We start from the raw sequence: 21,585 nt of genomic DNA, 5'->3' as shown, positions 1-21,585 counted from the left end.
ATTTGTAACGACCGATAGCGTCTTCTGCAGCGGCCTCGTTCTAATTGTTCGCTTCCTTGCGTGTTGTGCGGTCGACGCTACAAATAATGCACACGTTGTGGCGCTCCTGGCATGGAATTGCTGATGACCAAGCGGGATGTTTTGTCTCTGCTTCGACAACTGCGTGGCGGAGAGACGCGCCCGCCTTAAAAGTTTTGCATCCCTTGTTTTCAAACAAGGTCACGCTTTCTGTAATTTCTTTCTATAATTGGAGTCGACGGCGAGCAACGACAGATGAGCGCGGTAAGAAAATCCTATTTATCTGAATTTTTCTAGAGTAATTTTCCAATATATGCATATTTTTGATAAAAGCCACCTGCACTTATCTGTTAATCACTACTGGAACCAATTAAGGTTTACTCTTTGCCGTAGATACCTTCCCGTAGTGTATGAATGAGTGCACCTCACTTCCGCGTCAATCAAATGATACATGAGATGAAACTGTTCACACAACGTCGCAGACACGTCATTGAACGGTTTCTTTGAATTGCACAAGATTTTAAAATATTTTTAGTATTTGTCCTGAGCCTATATTCGGCCAGTCCGCCAGAAACTTGTCTGGAAGTTTATCGCACGAGGGCAATGAGAGGCATGAATTGTGTGTTTATTCCCTCTCGTTGACCTTTTAATAAACATCGCGCTAATCGCAGTGCTCACGTCTCACACCCGTGCAGGTGTGGCTTGTCAATGGGGTAGCGCATAAACACATTGATGACCTGTTAAAATGGCTGATTGGGCGAGTTGGGGAACCATGATTAGAGGCCGGATTCTTAGGCAGTAAAAAACCTCGTCTTAGGCGCCAAAAATAGGCAGGCAAAACATCGTTTTAGGCCTCCAATATTGTAAATATAGGCACAATAAACTTTCACATCAATGTAAATAACTTCAAACGAAGAGTGCGCGGCTTCTATATACGACAGGAAAAAAAATGTTATTGCTTAACATGGCACAAAGGCGCCAACAGTTGAACATAGCCGTGCAATTATGCTTTGTCTCGCACGGTTCGCAGAACACGGTCTCTCCCGTGTTCTGCAGGGTGAGTCAAGTGTCCACTGTCGAATCAACACACTCCTGGGTTTCTTTTCGGCATGACTGAGAAGGGCAGAGCAGGAGCAGATAGCCAGACCGCTAAACAACCAGAAGGTAGGAATTCTTCCCCCATTTGGCGGGGTCGAATCGCGTAGAGCCAATTTCTCCCCTGGCAGCGAATCACCGGCGTTGCCAGGTTAGGTGGGGGGCGGTCCGGGGTTTCACCCGCCCCCTTCGAAACTTGTCGGTTTTGCGTGTGTATATATATACACGCATACATACAAACGCACACACGAACATACATAAAATATGGTTGAACTCTCCCCACCCCCTCCCCTGGAAAAATTTCTGGCTACGCTACTGCAGTCAACGCCTTAAAAAGTAAGTTACAAACAAAACAAAAGCTGTGTGCACATCACATTTTTCTTGCTTTTTTTGCTCTTCACTCTTCTTTGTGCTGACGGCTCTCCGCGGGTCCGCATTCGTCGATTTCTCGCGCCATATCAGTGCGGCGACGAATGCTCGCCGGCGTGTCCCACTTCACGGCTGCTAGCGGTTGTTGCCGGGAGTTGGTTTAACTCTAGGTTGAGCCCCATAGTTCCGAACAGCGTTTTGCGCGGTAACTTTAATAACGATCTCAAACTCCACCCAGGAGCGCAACGTGAGGCTAAATAGTGTTCATATAAGCGACAATTTTGAAATTAGGCATTTATAGGCATTTGTAAGTATTTAGGCACGAACGCCAAAAATAGGCATTTATAGGCACTCTAAAAACACTTCAAAAGCCCTTCTTAACCCCTAATTCATGCTCATATATTAAAATGGCTCGATAGGAGCGCAAGGAACAATATAGGCATTTGCTCAAATCCGGTCTCTAATCATGATACTTCATGACATGCGCTTGTCCTTCTCTTCCGAAGTCGCTGTTTAAGTTACGCGCTCCTATTTCAAGCAACATTGATAAACGTGGTGAAGTGCGTGGAGCATACATATATGAACATTGCACGAGATTACATGCGGTATGGAGATGAAAATAAACGGAATTTTAAGCGAATTTATTGAAGAATAAGGAAATAATGATATTCCTTTGGTGATGTCTTCCTCAGTCTGAGATTCCCCTCAGTGTTAGATAGGTCAGTGATAGGTCTGAATGTAGACCGAGATTTCCTCCAACGATGGTATCGGCAGGCATATACAGCGTGTTTTTTTTTACAGATTTTTTTATAAAAAATCCATGACAGTCAGGCTCCTGTCGTTTTCGCACATGAGCTCTATGTCGAGGCGGAAATACTTTCCCGCAGTTAAAATGACACTGTTGCGACTAATTAAAGAAACTCTTGAATTAACGTTTAAATTATTGACTTGAGGACAGGTGTTTATATTACAAAGTTGTAGTGCGTGCCAATTTATGACATACCTATTTTTTTACAAATCGCAAAAGTTATACGTAGTTCGATATTTCATCAAGCGAATTTCATGGGTGAAATCGAAACTGATCGCGCCTGGCGCGCACAAAGGTTTACAATAGACGAACATCAATTATAATCGTGACAGAACAATATAAAACACCTACAAGCAGAAGCCCTTTATACTACTCGGCAACTTCAACATGCGTTATGAACCTTAGGACCTATAGCTTTGGCGTCGACACTTTATGTCACTTTATGTCACTTTATGTCACTGAGTTTACATTATATGGGGCAACGCTCGGGTAACGTATGGTTGCTCACCCATACGATACCCAGAGCTTCGCCCACTCGTCATGATTCACTTCGCGGAGATGCATGAATTTTTAAGTCGCTTTCGAAAGTGTCGCCTACGTGAATCATTCTTTAAGAACTTCAACGGCAAGCTAGAATTCCCCGCTGCAATATAACGTCATTATGGCGTCTCTGCATGAGGGTGACGTTCAGGAAGGCATCGAGATGGCACTGCGGGACTGAATAAACCACGTCCTATGCACGCGTTTCCTATGACATCCCTTCGGGACTACAGCGTTAAGCCGGCTGGATCGCTTCACGATGACCATCTTCAAGTGTGCGCGCGATTCGCGCTCTCACTTTTTCGCCCGTTACCGCCCACCAGTGCAGAGTAGCAAATCACGCTTCTCTCTGAACTATTCCGAGCCTTCCGATCAGTACCCAATGATCTGCATCAATAGGATGCGAGTTCCGTTACTGACGCAATTTCCTTCGCACGTGAAGCACTTTCATCGCTATTTTTTATCGTCCAGGCCTGCAACCGTCGACTCTCAGTGCTGTCTGGCACGCTGCTTTCAGTCGTATCTGTCGGCGGAAAGCGGGAGCAGATTGAGAGAAGTGATACGACGAAGCTATGCTGCTGCGCGTGCGGTCGTTCTTGCTCGCCTGCGCAGAGACTGCTCGCCGCGAAGGAGGCACGCACCGAGGCGCACAGTTTCATTATATGCCTCCGCGTTCTTTTCTTTCCTCTCGCTTCAGCCTCTCTTTTTTTCCTTGTCGGACTACGCCTGTTTGGAAACATTTCTAAAAGACGTGCTGCCCTGAACGCGGTGGGCAAGGTTTGTCCGTGATGTATATGCGTGAGCACGGCTCGCGCTCGATTTAGGGCCCAAATTTGGCTTCTCGTAAGCAGGAAAAGCTTGCAAATTTCGGTTGTGAGGTTTTTTCGTGCTTGCGTGTGCCTGTGCTTTCATATTTAGTTTCTTTGATTTCTTTGGCATGGGCCGGCGCTTCACGTTGTGCAACCTGCGCGACGAAATCTTCCAGCGCCGAATGCCTCTGAAGGTGAGTATCCGTGCGAGATAAAAGCTGTATCAGAAGATCCGCGTATGGTCACAACTATTAGGCAGGAGACGCTTCAATGGTGTTGTGCCCGATATGAAGTTAGAAGCATCTGCAATGTGGCCATTTTTGCGTGGGAATCACGATATAATTCTAAGAGGCAGTGTGTTTGTTTTTCTTAAGGCAGCTGGGTGGAGAGAAGTATGGCGACAAAACTGGTGCACCATTGTTGTGTTAAAGCCACATGGTGTGCTGAAAAGCCACATGGTGTGCTGCAGGGACAACACATTCCAGGCCCGAATATTTCAATACAACAAGACGCTCTGTCCTTTCGTCTGGCCGGCTCGGTCGTTTCTTCTTTTCCCGTGATGCGCTGTGCAAGTACGACAAACCAGCTCGCCCAATCTTCAACATTTCTCGTCTTCCTTAAAGCCATGGGCACTACGTGCATACTCCTCGAAGACATACTTTCAAATTTGAGATGTGCTGTTTTAAGGTGTCTTGGCTGAGCCCATAAGGGCAGGTGGTGAAAGTGCCCATTTCTGCGACCATATATGGTTCCTCATGGCCATGCATGGCATTGCCGTGTCGTTTGTTGCCAAATGTGAACGGAATTCTTGAGCGGAGCGCATGAGCAGTTGCGTTGATGAAGAGTTGAATATATCTTTCGTCACAGCGGCGGGCAAGTGGCCGAGCGTCGTGCTCCAATGCGAGAGGTGCTGGATTCGGCAAGGGTCGCAATGTGGGCTTGATGATAATCATCAGAACTTTGATGTCGCGAGAAATGGCACAGGCATGAGAAGGCACGTGCGCGCTGTGTGGTGCCCTTATGGGTCTTCTCGTGTGTCGTTTCGAGTTACATCACACTTGTTAAAGGAGTACTGACACGAATTTTAAATATTTTAAATATTTAAAAAGAGTATCGTGGTGCCTGTGAATGCATTGAATATGTTTTTAATACTGCTGCCTAAAAAAAAAGTCACAGTTTCGCCGCAAGGGCGAAGCAATGAATATGACAGCAACAAATTAGAATGTCACACGAAGAACGGGAAGCTGCTTGATGCTTGCAGCGCACCGCTCAAGCCTAAAGGACGCACGAAAAGAACGCACACAGGACGAGCTCGAACTAAAACGGTCACAGCTCGACAATTGCAGTGCACTGCTCAAGCACAACGACGGACGCTCGAAAAGAACGCACAGGTATACGCAGGACGAGCGCGAACAAACAACTGTGTTTCGCGAACAAACAACTTCGTGTTCGAGCAGCGTGCTACAACCGAACGCTCTCAGATATGTTTTTTTTTTCTTGAAAAGTGCGGCGCGTGGAGTGACCCCTCCGCGTCTCCTGCCGCGTGGTGGCCTTAGACGCACTCTTTACCCGGAATTACACATCGCGAATAGGTACAAATGGGCCACCTTTAGTGCGCCTCTCAAGGGCAGTATTCAAACTGAAGCAACACCTAGGAGCGTTGCTTTAAAGCGCGCCCTTCGGACAATCTCGCGGGTGATACAGCACACGCTGAAGCACCCCCGAGCTCTGCGTATCACCAGCGGTAAATGGTGTATATCAATAGCGAGTTTTAGTACTGTGTACGTAGCGTCCATAACGGCGTTGCGTACGTAAGAACGCTGCGTTTCGCCTGTAGTGCGCGTGAGCCGAGGTTCTGCGCCCGCGCTTTATGCCGGACGCGGCGCTAATACGTACGCAGGGCCGTTACGGACGCTACGTACGCAGTACTAAGACTCGCTAATAGCTCGCCGTTAGCCTTACAAAGAACAGATGGCGCATGGCCTAGTTCTCTAACGCGGTGCGCTGAGGAGCGAGGGGTCGCAGGTTCGAATCCTGGTGGCGCGCTTCGGAAATTTTTTCTGATTTATTTTTCTTTCTGGTTGTTATTTGTACATACATACATATACATACATATCCAGGATATGACGGCGACAACAAAAACCCGCCGAGAGTGTCCATATAATTGCTATCTCAATAAAAAAGAAACTTAAGGTATCGAGAGGGCGGTTTCGCAGTGACGTGTGAGCGCACTCTGACGTCACGCGGAGACAGCAACTCGCGACGTACTAGAATCAGCTCTATCATCTGCTGTCAGTCGCGCGTGGTGCACGCAAACAACGATGAGTGAATTGTCATCCGGTGACTCCGACAGCAGTTTTTGCGATTTAGGCTGCATGCAGGACGCAGAGCTCGCCAACCCAGTCAGCTGTGTTGACTCGTCATGACAATGTCCATTGCGGTGGGAGTGGCTTGCAGATGTTGGGCGACAACGTTAACCCAAAGTAAAATATTTTGTACGTCTTGTCTGACTCCGGTGTGGGGAGACCGTTGAAGGGACACTAGAGCAAAACGATTTTTCTCGCATTAGTAAAGTAGTCTTCCACGATATCAAAAACACCACGCTTGCTGCGAGAAGACGCTTAATAAGCGAGAAAACGCGCAAAAAGAAAATACAGGTGGCGACGCCACCTTGGAATTCCCGCACCATTTGCCGTGACGTCACATATTTTTGACGGCGCCTGCTTGGGCCTATGTAGTTCCTAATCGGTTAAATCGAAGTACATTGTCCTGTGAGGGGGCCAGAGACTTGACATAACAAGTTTGTGGAAATTTTGTCGAGCCAGTGGCGCCAAAATACGTTAAATGCTCTTTATAATCTTTTACGTCACGAATTAGAAAGTTCGGCGCGAAATTTAAAACTGAAGCTTTGAACTTTGTTTTCTCCTTTATTAATAAACCTAGGGTGGTGAAATAAACTACACAAGAGTTCTCCGAGCACACTTTATCAATCTAAACCAATTCATTGTTTCTCTGTAGTGTCCCTTTAATACTGCGTGCAAAGGAAACGGAAAATGTCCCTTTTGCGATGCCTCTAAATCGTGTCAGTACTGCTTTAAGTATTGGATTTGATTGCTAGTACCGCCGGGCACTCGGCGGTTTTTTAGTGTATAGTAAGGTCAGGCCCGTAGCCAGGAATGTTTTTCGGGGGTGAGGGCACTTGCTGAAAACCTTGACTATTTGAGAAAAACGACTATTTTCATGATTTATTTTCGATAAAACACCATGTGTCATCAAAATTTCGGGGGGGGGGCTGCCCCCCCCCTTCCCCCGCAGGCTACGAGCCTGAGTAAGGTATACCCCGACTGGGCGCTCAGTAGCGTGAGTATTCATCACTGTGGCCTCTGCTTTCAGCTCTCTTCCATCGCTCACTCCTTCTCGCCGAACTTGAAGCCACTATCAGCGGATGCCGATACTCTTCCTGACGAGGGCCACTCACATATGTAATCTGTCTCGATCATGGCCTGTACACGCACACTGTGCGGGAAGCACTTTCTAGATACCTTTTTCCGGTATACGCATCCAGGTAATGGTTGGTGATTCTTTCTTGGAGTAACACAGTGCCCGAACGGGTGGTTAGCGGGTCGTTGCAACGAGGAACAGCGTCTCGCTTTTCACCGCTGTGGCGACCGAGCGCGGAGAAGAGGAAGCGCCTTTCGCCGCCGCGCATGTCCCCTTGCGGAACGCGCCGCTCGTGCGTTGTCCGCTCACCTGTTCCAAGGCCCGTCGCCGTCCTTCCTTCCTGAGCGCAGCGGCTTCCATTTCAAGGGCCCGCCGTCAAAGGAACGCCAGAGGAAGGCATACACTCGTCTCTATTCGTAGATACAACGCCTGCCGCGTGTGCCCGTACAAATGTATACATATAGCCTGCAGAGCGAGGCACGCAGCGTGCTTGCGGGTGTATTCAGCCGAGCCGAGGAAACTACGCCGTGACTACACGCTTCGCAGCCGCCGTGACCATACATAGCCAATGCAGTACTTTTATACTTACCGGGTTGCGGTTCAAGCGTGGCTGATTGACACAGTCGTGACGCTACATAAATATCCCTTCACAGCGCCGAATAAGCAACGCGGATAATGAGGTGCAAGTTAATAATAATTAAAAAAAAAAATCTTGCGCCAATGGCGCTCTTGTGTAAGTCTTGGTGTAGTTCTAAATCCTGCGCCTACAATATACGTCAGACTCTGCTGAGGCGGCGCTGCGAAAAACACCGCCACCAGCGCCCTCATCGCAGCCCTGCATGGCGCTAACTGGGTGAGCCGTCCGCAAGCGAATGTGCATAGACGACAATAGAACCTCCCCCCCTTTTTCGTTGGTGTCGAGGCGCGGTTTCCTGAAAATCAAGGAGCTGGAAAGCTTCTTTCGCCAATCCACGCTTCAAAAAAGTAGGAAGCTCATCAAAGCGAACTGCGGGTACGATGCAAAAGAAGCTTCAGTTTTCTTCGGCGCGCTGCAACTCGCCAGTACAAGCGAGCATCGTACGACATCGACTTCGAGGCAAGCCCTCCGACGTCCGTTGTCTAGTGCCTAAATGCGTTAAATTAGGGTATATACGTAATGCCAAAGCGATGAAGTACATACGCGATCAATTTATTTAGCTATGTATCTTACGATCAGTAAAGCTCGCTTTATCAGGGACGAATGGCCCCGGCGACTTTCGCCTTTTCAGTTGCATTCTCTCTTCGTCTCTCGCTTTCTCTGCGTTGGACTGTTTTATTACGCATCCTCAAATGGTCTGTTCACTATTGGCTTCCGTTCGTATAGATACTGCAAATGGGGATATGTGCGTGTCAACTTTCGCGGGGTACAACTAAAGGCAAAACCGTGGCCTCCGAGATTATCTCCAGCAACCGCGGAGGCCACGGGCAAAACAAATCTGAAGGTGTTCACGACCAGGGGTGCAATCGCGGAACGATGCTATTCCCGATTCCATGCCATATTCTATGCTATTCTTATCATCCACCACTCACGGCTGGCTGATCGCGTTGATAACGCGGACGGACCGTCGTTCTGACCACTGGCCAAGCGCGGAAAGCACGAAAAGCATTGGAATAAAAAATAGAATCGTTCCGCGATAGCACCCCAGCATTTCACGATTTGTTTGTATGACGCACGTGTTAGCATTTGCTAGTTAAAACCGGAGCTTGGAGCCTTAAAAACGAACGTGCGCGATGCTGTGTATTGATGACCAATTCAGATTATGGGAGGTCGCGGTGTGCGTGATGTTTATCGCGTCTGTCTCTAGCTGCTCACTCCGTCTTACACTGCGCGCATCACGGTTAGAGGCTCTGCTGAGCTTCATAGTCAATGTTACCACGGTTCTCCGTCAGGGCTATGCAAAACAATAACAGCATAGATCCACATTATCACGCTTTCTCATGCGACTGGCTGTGGAGAACGCGAGTAATTCGCTTACCCAACACGTTCGCCCTTATCCAGCGCTCTCGCCTTTCTGCTTGGTACGACAGCTACGAAAATCGGGAGAACTGAACGTTGTGATTCAGTCCTTTACGTCCGTGGCAATTCACAACGCAACAATAGCGTCGATTGCGGCGTTTCTTCGTAGCGCGTCTGCTTTCGTTTTTGCCGTCGTTCTGGCGAGTGATCCAGCAAGCATTTCAAGGCGGTTTGGTGGCGCGTCCGACTAGCGGGGAGAAATTCACAGCTCTCTTTCTGAGTGTTATGTGCGCAACACACGCAATATTAAGCTCAATCGTTGTTTCGCACTCGCTAGTTGCACCTACCTGGCTCTACGGCAAACTTTGCAAGGGAGGCGGACTTTGCAATACTGTTCCGACAGGTGGCGCTACGCGCCTTGCGAAACTCCAGAGTCCGACGTCTATGCAGCTCAACTAACGTGAAACCTGAGTAGAGTGTAACCTGAGTAAGCGCGTAGCACGGGCAACCCAGCGAATCCCTTGGCGCTTGCCACCTCCTCGGAAATAGCGCGCTTGCCGAGGCGGTGGCGCCCTCTCTTGCGCGTGCGCGGGTGTCAGCCGGATGTCTCAGAAGCGTTTTTCGCGATTATGGTAAGTTATTGCGATTAATTCTTGGTTATTTCTGTAGTTTAAATTAGTGTAGACCTTGTTGCTTTATTTTGCACTGGTTTTGAGCATTGTTAGTCTTCTTTGAGGCCTCTATTGACCACTGCATGACAATGCGACATGAGACAGTAGATGGACGACAGGCCGGGCCGCGAAAGGGCTACGTACTTAAAAAAAGCATTACGAAATAATTCGCAAAAACATTGTGTCTGTATAATAGGGGGGGGGGGAAATTAGCACCTGGTAGGAATGCTGCGGCTGCAAATAATCCGTAGTTCTCAAGAAATGCTAAATTTTCCGCGGATTCGGCAGCTGCAAAGCCACTCGATCTTCGAACGAAACCTTGGACATCAGTCGGGCTGTATCTTGGACATGGTTTTGGGCTTGGTATTGTTATAGCCCGACCACGTTCATGAGGAGACGCGCATCGTCGCGTTCCCGCTGAATAAGCGATACGAACGCTTGAGGCGGACGCTTGCTCTTCTTCGAATTCTGTCGTTCAGCAGAATGCAAAGCGGCTACTGTATTCTAGTTAATGTTTCGGTATAAGGTCACAGCGGTTGACCGTGCTCGAGTCAGTGACGTAGCTGAGCTTTCGCAGGCTTTGACCGAAGCAAAGACGTGTGAAGAAAGCCCTCGCCCTGTGTGCTTCAGTCGTCCGTTCGCGCTCCTCGTGTTGATGAACGTTCACCACCTTACCCAATTCGGAATGCTCATGCAGAAAGCGTCTCGAGCGTCAACACGGCGAGCTGCCGTGAAATGAAAAAAGCTACATAAACGGAGGATATTTATGTGTGCGCACACCTGAAGTCGTGTACAAATGCCAGCCGCCTTGCATTATCACAAAAGCGTCACCAAGTGTTGGCTAAAGGCGGCTGTGTTTCTCGCCGTTGCGTTCACCGCTCGTTCTTCGGAAGTCGCTTCGGAATCGCCAAAGCGTCGCTACTTCCCTGCGCAGCTGAAGCTCATCTCTCGAAGGATACATGCGGGAATGACCCGGTGGTCCCGAAATGGAATGCTACTCGCGAGCCACCCGTTTTAACGCCGCCCTTCAGGTTACAAAGCCGTTTATTAAGGCGAGAGCCTTAGATGCCTCATCAAACGTGAAAATTGACCGTCGGCGTTCCGCAGCGTTGGCAGCAAAGCGAATGACGAAAAGAAATCATCACGCGATGACGTCTCCACATGACGTCATCTTGACATCAAACAGCGCCAAAATTTGTGACCTCACAAATGACGTCACCTGATTACGTCATCACGTCACATCGTCGCTTGTTCAAAGGTTGACCGGTCACGGAGGCAGTGCAAAATCAGGGGAGGTGCAGAAAGCTTGCAATGCCTCCGATCATGGAGGCAGTGCAAAACCACGGTATGTGCAGAAAACTTTCGGAGGGGGAGGATAGATACATCGACTGAGAAGAAGATGGCAAGCTTCGAGTCGTCTTAGAGGAATGGGGAGTTCCCATCACCGTCCTATTTAATAGCAATGTGAACAGTGCCAGGAAAGGCAGACCTTGAAGGCCGACTCTGCAGCCGAAAAGGGTTACACAGTGGTCTGCGTTCAGTTTGTCACCACTTTCCCTCCCTGATATTCTCCGCTTCTGGCTGCATGCATCACGTTCTGCGTCGTATGCCGCTGTCATCTCTATAGACCAGGGGTTTCAAACACGCGGCCTGCGGCTTCACAATGAATAAAATATTTGTGAGTTTGCTAAATGGTATTCGCATTATTTACTCGTCTATTGCCATTCATATAGCTTTGTTCGGGTAAGTTACAGAGGTGGAACGCCTCATGCGGTCACCATTTGTTGAAACATACTTCAGAATCGGCGTCCAGATTTGAGTCATTCTCGAGATCAGTATCGATATGTCTCTCGAACCCTGACGCCAAATCCCCGTCAGAAATGATCCATATATGAGATAGGGAAACGCGCTCTTTCGAGTGGCAGCGTTAGGTGACAATTTTTTAACGAATCACCCCCCCCCCCCTCCTCGTGTTAACCTTCTGCACGGACTCGGCCTATGCGGGGCTACATTTCTTGAGTGCGGCCCGCTAGCTGAGGTGAGTTTGAGATCCCTGCTATAGACCAATCGATACGCTGGTATCTTTCAAATAATGGCAGCCGTGGTAGAGCCGTAGCCATGGCTGTATAGGGCGCTGCTTGGTTCCGGGAAGCATCGGCGGCAACTACATGTACATGGAGACGCAAAAAGCCTCGCTTGTTTCTATTAAGGTGCACGTTGTTGAATCACGGTTGGTCGACAGCAGTGTCCACACTGTGCTTTTTATCAGACTGTGGCTTTGGCACGTAAGATCCTCTAAGAATTTTAGGGGCGCCTTAGCATATAACGCAGAGCTTCCAAATGTTTCTTTGCATATAGCCAATGCACACAGGAGACTTTGCAGCCTATCAGGCTTTTCCTTTGACAATGATGATCGGCCTTGCGTGTAGTTGTCATCCGTATGTTTTCATCTCCCATTATCGCGGGAAGCATCCTGCTGTGACATGCAAAAAAGAAAAAGAAGAAAAAGGGAAGTTCTTGCGAGATTGCGTAATGGGAATTCCTTAAAAGTACGCCGATGATGGTGGTGTATGGAGTCGATTATGGTGTAAGGGCGACGTGTCACCGTATGGTGCCGCTGTAACTATGAACGCCACTCAGGTGCTTTGTGAGAAAATTCTAACAGCGTTAGAAACGAATGGAGGACACTTACCTAATATCCTATACAATCAGTAGGACTCGTCCGAGGAGACGTAAAAACGGAGCGCACGTGTGACATATATTGTTCACTGTGCCTCTACATCTTTATCGAATTGGAGGGTGGAGTCGCATGTCATCCACTGCTGAAGTTTTTGTATATCGGTGACCTGTCGGTAATAAAACATTTTTGGGGCGGCATTTTTGCGAGGAGGCTAATTAACGCTTCTATTTGTATGCAGCTGTCATAGACGTATACAAATTCAAGAACCTACTGTATCGTAATGGCTTACAAAGGTATTCACACTACACTCCCATAGTCCTGATAGGCTTCACATTTAAACCCTTTTGTATGCCCGACAACATGATCGTACATCCGTCGTAAACTGGTGTTCGTGTATGGGACGTGAGATGATGTGTGACTGGTCCGAGACGGTCGCTGTAAACAGCTTGTTCATGGCCTTGCTGTTTTCGTCAGTGTGCCTGAAGCGTGTCGATGGCCCTTACTAAGCGCGGCTCCACTCGCCGGTCATCGCTGCAGAGCAGTGGCCTCGGAGCCAGTGTGTACGCTGGCCGTGCCCATTTGACGCTTAGTATATATGCGGCGGAGGATGAAGTGCTAAAGCGTTCCGCTGCGCGCGCGAGCGGCCACACGACAATCGTTAATCACCCGAACCCACCCCCACCTTCACTGGCGCCCTGCCTCAGCGTCGTAGTACGCGTGCCTGCGCACACGGCGGCGCGCACTTGATCCCGTAAAGTATCTTTTGCACCCACCAGAGCGCTCCTCTGTATAGCCGAGCCAGCGAGGCTTTAATTGTTTTTGCAGTTCGCAATCTCGTTTCATGGGCAGTCGAGATCTGCGTGAGCATAAGTTAGTGTTAGCTAGTAGAGGTGCATATTTTAGATTAGATAGATAGATAGATAGATAGATAGATAGATAGATAGATAGATAGATAGATAGATAGATAGATAGATAGATAGATAGATAGATAGATAGATAGATAGATAGATAGATAGATAGATAGATAGATAGATAGCGCACATCAGGAACTTCCCGTCACAAATGCAAGTTTGGGATTGCTCGAACCCAGAGTCGCATGCTTTACTTCTTTATGTGCGGCGCCTAGTAAGTCATCTGCAAGAGTGTCTTTGTCTATAGATATACGGTGTGATTGGGGTTAAAAATTGGAAAAAAAAGAAAGAAAATGTTACAGAGACCATCCAAAATTGCTGCTGTTATCCGCCGAAACTATTTTTGTGTATCCTATTTACTTGCATGTTATCCGTGAATCATCAAGCCTTATTTGCAAATAAAGCAGCCCCTCGAAGAGGCAATGTCGCTGTTCTGTGTAGCCTTTTGCTATAAAATTGCTGATGGCAATTTTTACCATTCTGCTTGCCTTTATGGGCACGAACTTTCTGCTTTACTCGCATCAAAATGTTCTGTCTATCTCTATTCAGTTGCACAAACGCATTCTGAAGAGTAATCCCAGAACGTTTGCACGCCTAGTTTAACATGGAGGCCATGTGAAACTAAGCACACAGTACACGGATACGCCCACGTTGCACTGTTTGTGGCGTTCAGATGCAATTTCCAAATACTCTACGCTTGAGGAGGCTTCGTTATCGCTCGGCATTTCGCGGTCTTAAAGTGTGGGCTGTCTAAGAGAACTGTACAGAACGCGAGAAAAAAAAAATCACGCCAGTAGTGTACAAGGTTGATGAGTTGTAATGCTGGTGGCATAAATGAAACGAGAATTGCGTGAAGCAGAAGAGAGAGAAACGATCCCGATGTGAAGGGGTAATCGTTTGTAGCCATGGCAAGCAAATATATGGGCCGATTATTGTATACGTAGAGTGTACCCAGGGGGTCACCCGCGTACCGACGTGGAGAAAAAGCAGCCACGGGAGCGAGTTCAGAAATAGAGAAATGCGGAAGCGGCGGTCCGCCATTTTTCTTTCACCGCGCTCATCGGTCACTTTCCTGCACAACTCTTCCTGGCGGCGCGTTCAGTCTGGGTTGGGGAAGCGACGAACTCTTGGGGTCGGCGTTGATGATGCACATGTGAGGAGCGGACAACGGCGCCTATCTTTACGCGAACAATTCGTGTCACGTGGCCTCATAAAAAAAAGAATAACCAGAACAGAAACGTAAATCAAAGTGGTCATCGAGTCGGTTGCTTGCCTGTTTCCCAATGATAAGTGAACACCGTATCCTGCTTTTAGGTAAAGTGCAGCCGCCGTATTGAACGTTAAGCACGCGGTACCCTGAAGCGACTCATTCAATGTCCTGCTCAGACAGCGATACAGGGCGCAGCAGTCCTGCCCTAGGACAGGTTTTCAAGTTTGACTAATTTTAGCCATATATTAACTACGCATAGGGGCTTGTGCCGGGAAAAAGAAATTCCGTTGGCTACTTGGCTGCTTTCTGGTTATGCTGTTCTTTAGCCAAATCTATCTATCTATCTATCTATCTATCTATCTATCTATCTATCTATCTATCTATCTATCTATCTATCTATCTATCTATCTATCTATCTATCTATCTATCTATCTATCTATCTATCTATCTATGTCTGTCTTTCTGTCTGTCTAATCTAATCTAATCTTATCTAATCTAATCTGACGGGAAACGTGTTTTTCGTAGGCCCCAGAGGCTGCAGGAGGTAGCCACGAGATGTCGTCACTTCTGCACAGCTCGCTGAAAGCGTTCATGGCGGAACTGGTGCGAGCGCCATCTCCCGACAGCGCGTGTGAACAGGACGAGCCATGGAGCCCTCGTAAGTGGCCGCACTGGCGGATTTTCTTATCGCGATTATTATTTCCTTCTCAAACTGGATGGCGCGAAATGGCCTACAAAGAAGAAAACCAGAGGCGAGCTCTGAGCGGCTTTCCTATGTGTAGCGACGAGAACAGGAATAACCGGTTCGCTACTTTTGCTGTGGCTCATTTCATTCTTGCACTGTTTTCTCAAAGACGCTAAAATGGACGCTACCTAGTTTGCCGTGATTCTAAATCGGCCTTTCGTTTCTTTAGGACGGAGACGCCATGACAAGCCGTCGCATATGCTGTTCAATTTACTCTGTCGAAACTCTGTCAAGTCTGCGAAAGTTCAGCTTCCCTATAGAGGGCCTCAGTAGCTCTGCAAGACAGACAGATCAAGGGGAATGAATTTGTTGAATAATTAATTTTATGAAGAGTAAAATGACAAGCGCCCTCTGTTTCTTCGATGTCGTCCTACATGCGTAGTCGTTTTTTTTTTGGGGGGGGGGGGGGGGTAGGGAAGGGGCAGGGGGTAAGGAGAAGGCATAGACGGGAACACCAGTAAGTTAATATTAATTGTTGGGGTTTTATGTCCAAAACCATGATATGATTATGAGGGACGCCGTAGTGTAGGGCTTCGGAAATTTCGACCATCTGGGGTTCTTTAAAAGGCCAATAAACAGGCTCCGATTTTTTTTTTTTTTACATCTCCTAAACAAGCTCACCAATTCGGGCAGACAGCTGCGGCGACCGCATTTTGCAAATATTACCGCGCCGCGCAGACGCTTCATTTTGAGGAACAATTCCCGCACCCCTCTCCCGCGCCTGTCCAATCCTCCTCGTACGCGAAGTGACGTAATCTTGCCCATGGGCAACATTACGTTGCACCGACTTCGTCGATTGGTCCTCTGCACAACGAAGCGGCGCCTGGGCCCTGAGGTGATGTGGTTTTGGCCGCGCAGTTACCGCGCTTCATCACCGCGCCGCTCGCGGGACCCTATAGCGCCGCTCTGAGTAAAGTTACTGTACATGTTCCCTACCTGCCGTAGCATAGGGAGACTAGCTCTGACGCGAGCGACACGTGGAGGAAGCCTTGCTCGGTCGTTACGTAATGACCCAATGACGTAATCGCTGACGTGCGGTTACGTTGCCGAAGTGGGCGTAGTCGCGGCAGCGGGCTACGCCTACCCCTCTTGGTTGCCGGGAGAATGGGAAGGCTGAGCGAGAAACCGAAACCAGCCGAAAGCGGCGTGTTCTATACACCAGAGCACGCCTGTCTCGCACCCAGGCTGCTGGCGAGCCGAGCGGATACTCTCGCACCCAGACGCCGGGCTAACCGGGCTGCCGAGGCGCGAGCGGGCTGCACTAAGTAAACAGGGCAAGCTGCAGTTCTGAGGCTTTAAAGTGTGAAAAAGTACCCGTTCGCGCCGCTTCAGCGTGTAAGAGCTCGTCTGGGCACTACTGCGTTGTCTTTGGATGCCAAAACAAGCAGCGCAACAAGAGGATATTAGCGTTGTCTGCGACGATTACGACGCGCCACGGAAATAGTGCCGGTGTGGTGTTTTCAGCTTCGCCGCGAGTGGATAACTGTGATTCAAGCAAAAAAACTAGGAGCCGAGTGAAAATGCGCGAGTAAGTACACTAATTGCGTGTATTCTGCAGTGTGATGCCCACCTATTTCATTTTGCGAACCTAATTTGCGTGACACGCAGCTGGGTTGAAGGCAGGCGCGAGCTTTGTGTGGGGGTGCACTTCATACATTTGAGCGTTTCCTTTGACGAGAGTCTCGTGCAAGGTAGTGCTTTCAAGCCCAAGCAATCAGCATGCTTTGCCACTTTCAACGTAGTATTAAGCTTTAGTGATTTGATGGCATCCACGCCTTCGAGATTTCGTCTTCAAAAGGCAATAAATGGCACGGTGCTCCTCAACAGCTGGCCAGAATTTCGTGCTTTCATTGCAGTGTTTGATGTCCCCAAATTTATTTGGACACGAGGCATCCAGCTGCACATAATACATATATTGGCACGTAAGTAAACAGTACTCGCGCCAGTGTCCTTTACGTCGCAGGCGTAGCTAACCGACTTAACTAAGAGTAGCACAGTTTCGCTTGTAAAGCATCATCGTTACAAGAATAAAATCGCGCAGGTAGCTTCCAAATGGGATCGCTGAACGATACTGCAGGTTATACTCTCTGATAGCATGCTTTTGTGAGCAAGACGCATTATTGTAAGAGCGCTCGTGAAACAAAAATTACGTTCCGCGAAACTACCCGTAAAGCGTACTCTAATTATTACGCGTTGCATGCTGAAATGATCACATTCCACAAAACTTTGTGCACAACTTGTAATATGGCGCAACAAAACATCGTTTCACTCTTTCGCGAGCTGCACTGCAATTACGATTCACGCGTACCACAGCGAGAACGTTTTTTTACAAATGTAACAGCGTACGTATCTGACGAGGTTGCTTCCGCAGCTCGCTCAGCAGGTACTGTATACATTGTGGACTTGCATGAGCAAGATGTTCTTGATGTTCCAATAAAATCAGCGAAAATGTCCAGGCTAGAAAAGACGCGAAACACGCTCTCCGACGGGCTGAGTTTCGGGAGTTTCACGTTTGCTCTGTGTAGCGTCTGCTGGCGTGGCAGCCCGCGCATGTTTTTCGTCACGTGTGCGATAGATGGCGCGACGCGCGATGCAAATATGGCGATGCGCATGGAATGCTCTGTGTTCTGGTCTATACCCTGTAACTGCCTTATTACAGCACTTATTCGCAAAATTCTTGCGGCAGCATGTTCACATTGTACAAGTGCGCAATTATCGCTTCATCACATATTTTGTACCGCGGGGTTGTTTACTGGACCTTTAACGTGCACCTACATATACGGGCCTCCAGCATTTTGCCTCCATCAAAATGCGGCCGCCGCGGCAGGGCATTCCATCCCGCGACCTTCGGGCCAGCAGTCGAGCACAGTGGCGGGTGCCGGTAGGTCAGCGGACCGGCTGGCTATCCTGCGCGGTAAAATGGGATACAATATGGTAGCATGAGGCACTACCAGAAACGGAGGAAATCGACACTCCTCATACCTCAAGGTATCCGTAAGAAGAAGAGCGTTCAACGCCTTTTGGGCTGAGGACGTACGTACACGGTGTCAGCCAGTCTTTTGACGAAGGGTAGTTGTCAAGTCTGTCTGACGCCGCTATGGGCATCATCTAGCACACGACGCGCGCATTAATCGGCTTATCTTGTTTGGCAAACGAGAACCGACCGGTGCAATGCGACCATTGGCGTTCGAGTAACTTAATTATCTTCGCTACGCGTTCGTTGCGTTATGCGTACATGTACGCACGGCAGCGACCACTAGTCAGTTTTAGTATAGCGTATAGTTCTTGCATCGGCGTATTTCGCTCAATAAGTCGATGCGAAAAGTTATATTGAACGAGTTTTAGCACAGCGTAAACAAAAATAGTGGAGGTCTCAGGAAATTTCCACCACCTGTGGTTCTTTAACCTGCACCTGAATCTAAGTACAGGGGCCTCTACCTTTTCGCCTCCATCGAAACGCGACCGCCGCGACCGGAATCGAACCCGCGACTTCTGGGTCAGAAGTCGAGCACCGTAACCACTGTACCGCCGCGGCGGCTCCGCTCGAGCGGATAACCGAAATCGAGAACAGCGGTCAGTTATCGTCCGTATTTAAGGCTCTGATATACTCCAGCGTAACGTCGACGAGCGAGCGCGCGCGTCACGGCGACGTTACGTCAGCAAAAAAGAGCCCTCTATAGTCCGGCGTCCGCTGACCGCCGACGCGGCCGACGGCTGCTGGCGCGCTCGGGCGTCGCTCGGCGCCGAATAGATCCTGCTGCATTTCGCGCCAGACGCGCCGGACTCGCATGTACAGGAACCTGCTTCACGGGCTGTTTCGTCGGTTCCTGACAGATGGCGTGGGCGTTCTTCGCTATACTGCGCATGTGCTCCACTAGATGCGATCGCACCAGCGCGTTGGAGCAGGCTCGACTGTAGCGGAGACCGATTTGCGCCTGGCGTAGCGTCGCCAGCTCGGCGTGACGGAACGCAACGTCCTCGCGGGCGCTCGCGTTGGACGTCGGAGTATAACAGAGCCTTAAATCACCGAAGCAAGGTGACCGAAAACCACTTGCCATGGACGAGTTGTACTAAGCAGGAGGACGATAAGAGCGAAGGGGCCGGCCATCGATGGCGCCATCTGGTATGTAGAAGCCAAAAACATTCTCGTGGCAAGGGGTTTTTTCATGGGCCTGACAACACACCCGACGTTCACGTTATCTAACAGATAAAAGCAATATCCTAGAGAGGCGAAACGAATGCGAAGGTGCAAGCCACACGTGAAATCGAGGCGGACAGCCTTGGCGCCGACGCCTCCAGCCCCGTAATCACGTGAAGCCTGCAACGCTAAGTCCTAAAACCCGGCCTACGTGCACAACAAAACGCTTCGTAGCGCTCTGCGCACGCGAACATCGGACCCCCTAATATAGTTTGGAACGCTGTTTTATAGTGTACGCTGGGGTTTTGCGTGCCATATAGTAAAACTGTCTACGATTACGGCCATGAGGTTTCGCGGAAGAAATTTAAGCTAGTACCTGACAATACGGTGGCTGTTATATTGCTTTGAAAAAGAAAATGCCTTGGAAAGAGGAGACAACAGAAAGACGAAAGTTATATGCTGCTGCAATACGTGCTCCGTGTTCATGAGCAATAACAGGTGCTCGTTTGGCGTGCATTAGACTGCATTGGTGTCACGTACGCGCGTATGCGGATCCTCTCCAGGATCATTTTTCTCCGCTCCTCGCCGAATGTTCCTGTCGCTGCGCGTATTATATCTCTGTCCTGTAGTATGGTGTTCCTTGCAGAAAACATATTTGTTAGCCTATTTATTTTGCGAAGCCAATTGATCGAGCAATCCGGATGCGCCAACTGCCTCTCTTTTGTGCAACGAACGAGAGGCGTGCGATATCACGTTACATCATCTATAGATACCTTCCCGGAATAATCGTGTTTACCCAGCTCAGTCGAGCAGCTCTGTAGGCGCTGTGCGAGTACATAGCCAACAACCGCTGCCCTGTTGCATCACTCGCAGTGGCCGGCGGCAAGCAGGGCGCTTCGACCGAAGCCTCCGGAGACGACACCCAGAGCGAGTGCTCCGACGCCAGCAACCAGGCCTCGACGTCTTCTGCGAGCGCCAACCGATCCTCGCCCACGTCCGCTAACGACGAGTACGCCGGTGCGGGTGAGCGACCGTCTAGTCGACGCACTGTATATGTGAGAAAAAGGAAAGAGCCCTTCGACTCTTTTCGGTGAGTCCTGACTTGCCACATATGACTCTCTGTAAGCAGACACGTGAACTCTCTTCGGAGATCATCGTCGGAGAGTCGCGTGACCCACAAGAGAATTAATGTGTCTCTTGAAGCAGTGTCATATACGTGTCAAGTCAGGACTCGCCGAAAAGAGTAACACATACGCTTTTTTTTTTCTTAAAGTGGGTAGGCATACCTCGCTATAACGAAATAGCATCGGGGCATAAGTTAGTTCGTTATATGCGATATTCGTTGTAACAGTAGACATAAACGTCGGCTCTGACTGATCCGATATCTGGCTTGCGCAAAAATTCTAGATGCCGAAACGCGTTATCGTAGGCTTTAACCCTTTCCATATACCGAAGACGAGCTGGCCTCGTCCACCATGAAACAAGCATTCGGGAGCGTCGCAGTTAAGCTACCCTGATTCATTTTGCTTTAGTCTCTTTGCCTTCAACAGATAGCACAGTAAAAAAAAAATTAAAACGCTTTAAAAGCATGCATTTTGGTCGAGAAAGGACTTGATTCATGTAACCAATTATAAAATAGCATCCTCCTATGTGCGCGAGCGGTACGCACGTGGCCGAACAGCTCCATTAAAAAAAAAAGGATGCCCTTGTTTGCCGAAGTTTCGTGAAAAGAAAAATTTCAGTTCTCCTGCGAGTGTGGCAGCGACTACACAGCAGCATAGCTTCTCTAAATCATCGGATTCGGGCGACGACCGCGTCTGGACGTATCGGCTGTGGACGCTGTTAGATGTTAGCAAACCGTCACGCGCGCGTCCATGGTTCCTTTTCACAGACTCGCTTCCCTGCGCTTTATTTCTTAAATTTCAAAGTCATTTTCTGCAGCGAAGACTGGAGAGGTACGGACACCACTCTCCGTGGTGCAGTGCAGTGAAGCCAAACCTCTGCACATTAAAAAAAATATTTGCAGCTTATCGTGCGAATAAAACGCCTTTGAATAACTTTTTAGTTGTTCAAGGCGCGTGGAATCACATAGGCAAATATAAAAAAAATCGGTACTTCTGTATTGTTTTCGGTCAAAAAACTCGGCAGGTACAG

General features: G+C 48.9%; 1 protein-coding gene across 3 annotated transcripts in view; it reads left to right on the top strand.

Moving 5' to 3' along the window:
- Positions 1 to 21,585, top strand: part of LOC119390824 (nascent polypeptide-associated complex subunit alpha, muscle-specific form) — a 671,315-nt gene that overhangs the window by 116,447 nt on the left and 533,283 nt on the right. For all 3 annotated transcript variants that reach the window (XR_007415556.1, XR_007415557.1, XM_037658534.2), the window contains exons 3-4: positions 15,074 to 15,206; positions 20,305 to 20,454. Coding sequence is in view for 1 of the 3 variants with exons in the window: in XM_037658534.2 (XP_037514462.1) it covers positions 15,104 to 15,206; positions 20,305 to 20,454 (253 nt within the window). In the remaining 2 variants the exon portion in view is untranslated. The remainder of the gene's footprint in view (positions 1 to 15,073; positions 15,207 to 20,304; positions 20,455 to 21,585) is intronic.

Source organism: Rhipicephalus sanguineus, chromosome 1 (genome assembly GCF_013339695.2).
Source record: "Rhipicephalus sanguineus isolate Rsan-2018 chromosome 1, BIME_Rsan_1.4, whole genome shotgun sequence".
Classification (NCBI taxonomy): domain Eukaryota; kingdom Metazoa; phylum Arthropoda; class Arachnida; order Ixodida; family Ixodidae; genus Rhipicephalus; species Rhipicephalus sanguineus.
This window is presented reverse-complemented; position numbering and strand designations above follow the sequence as displayed.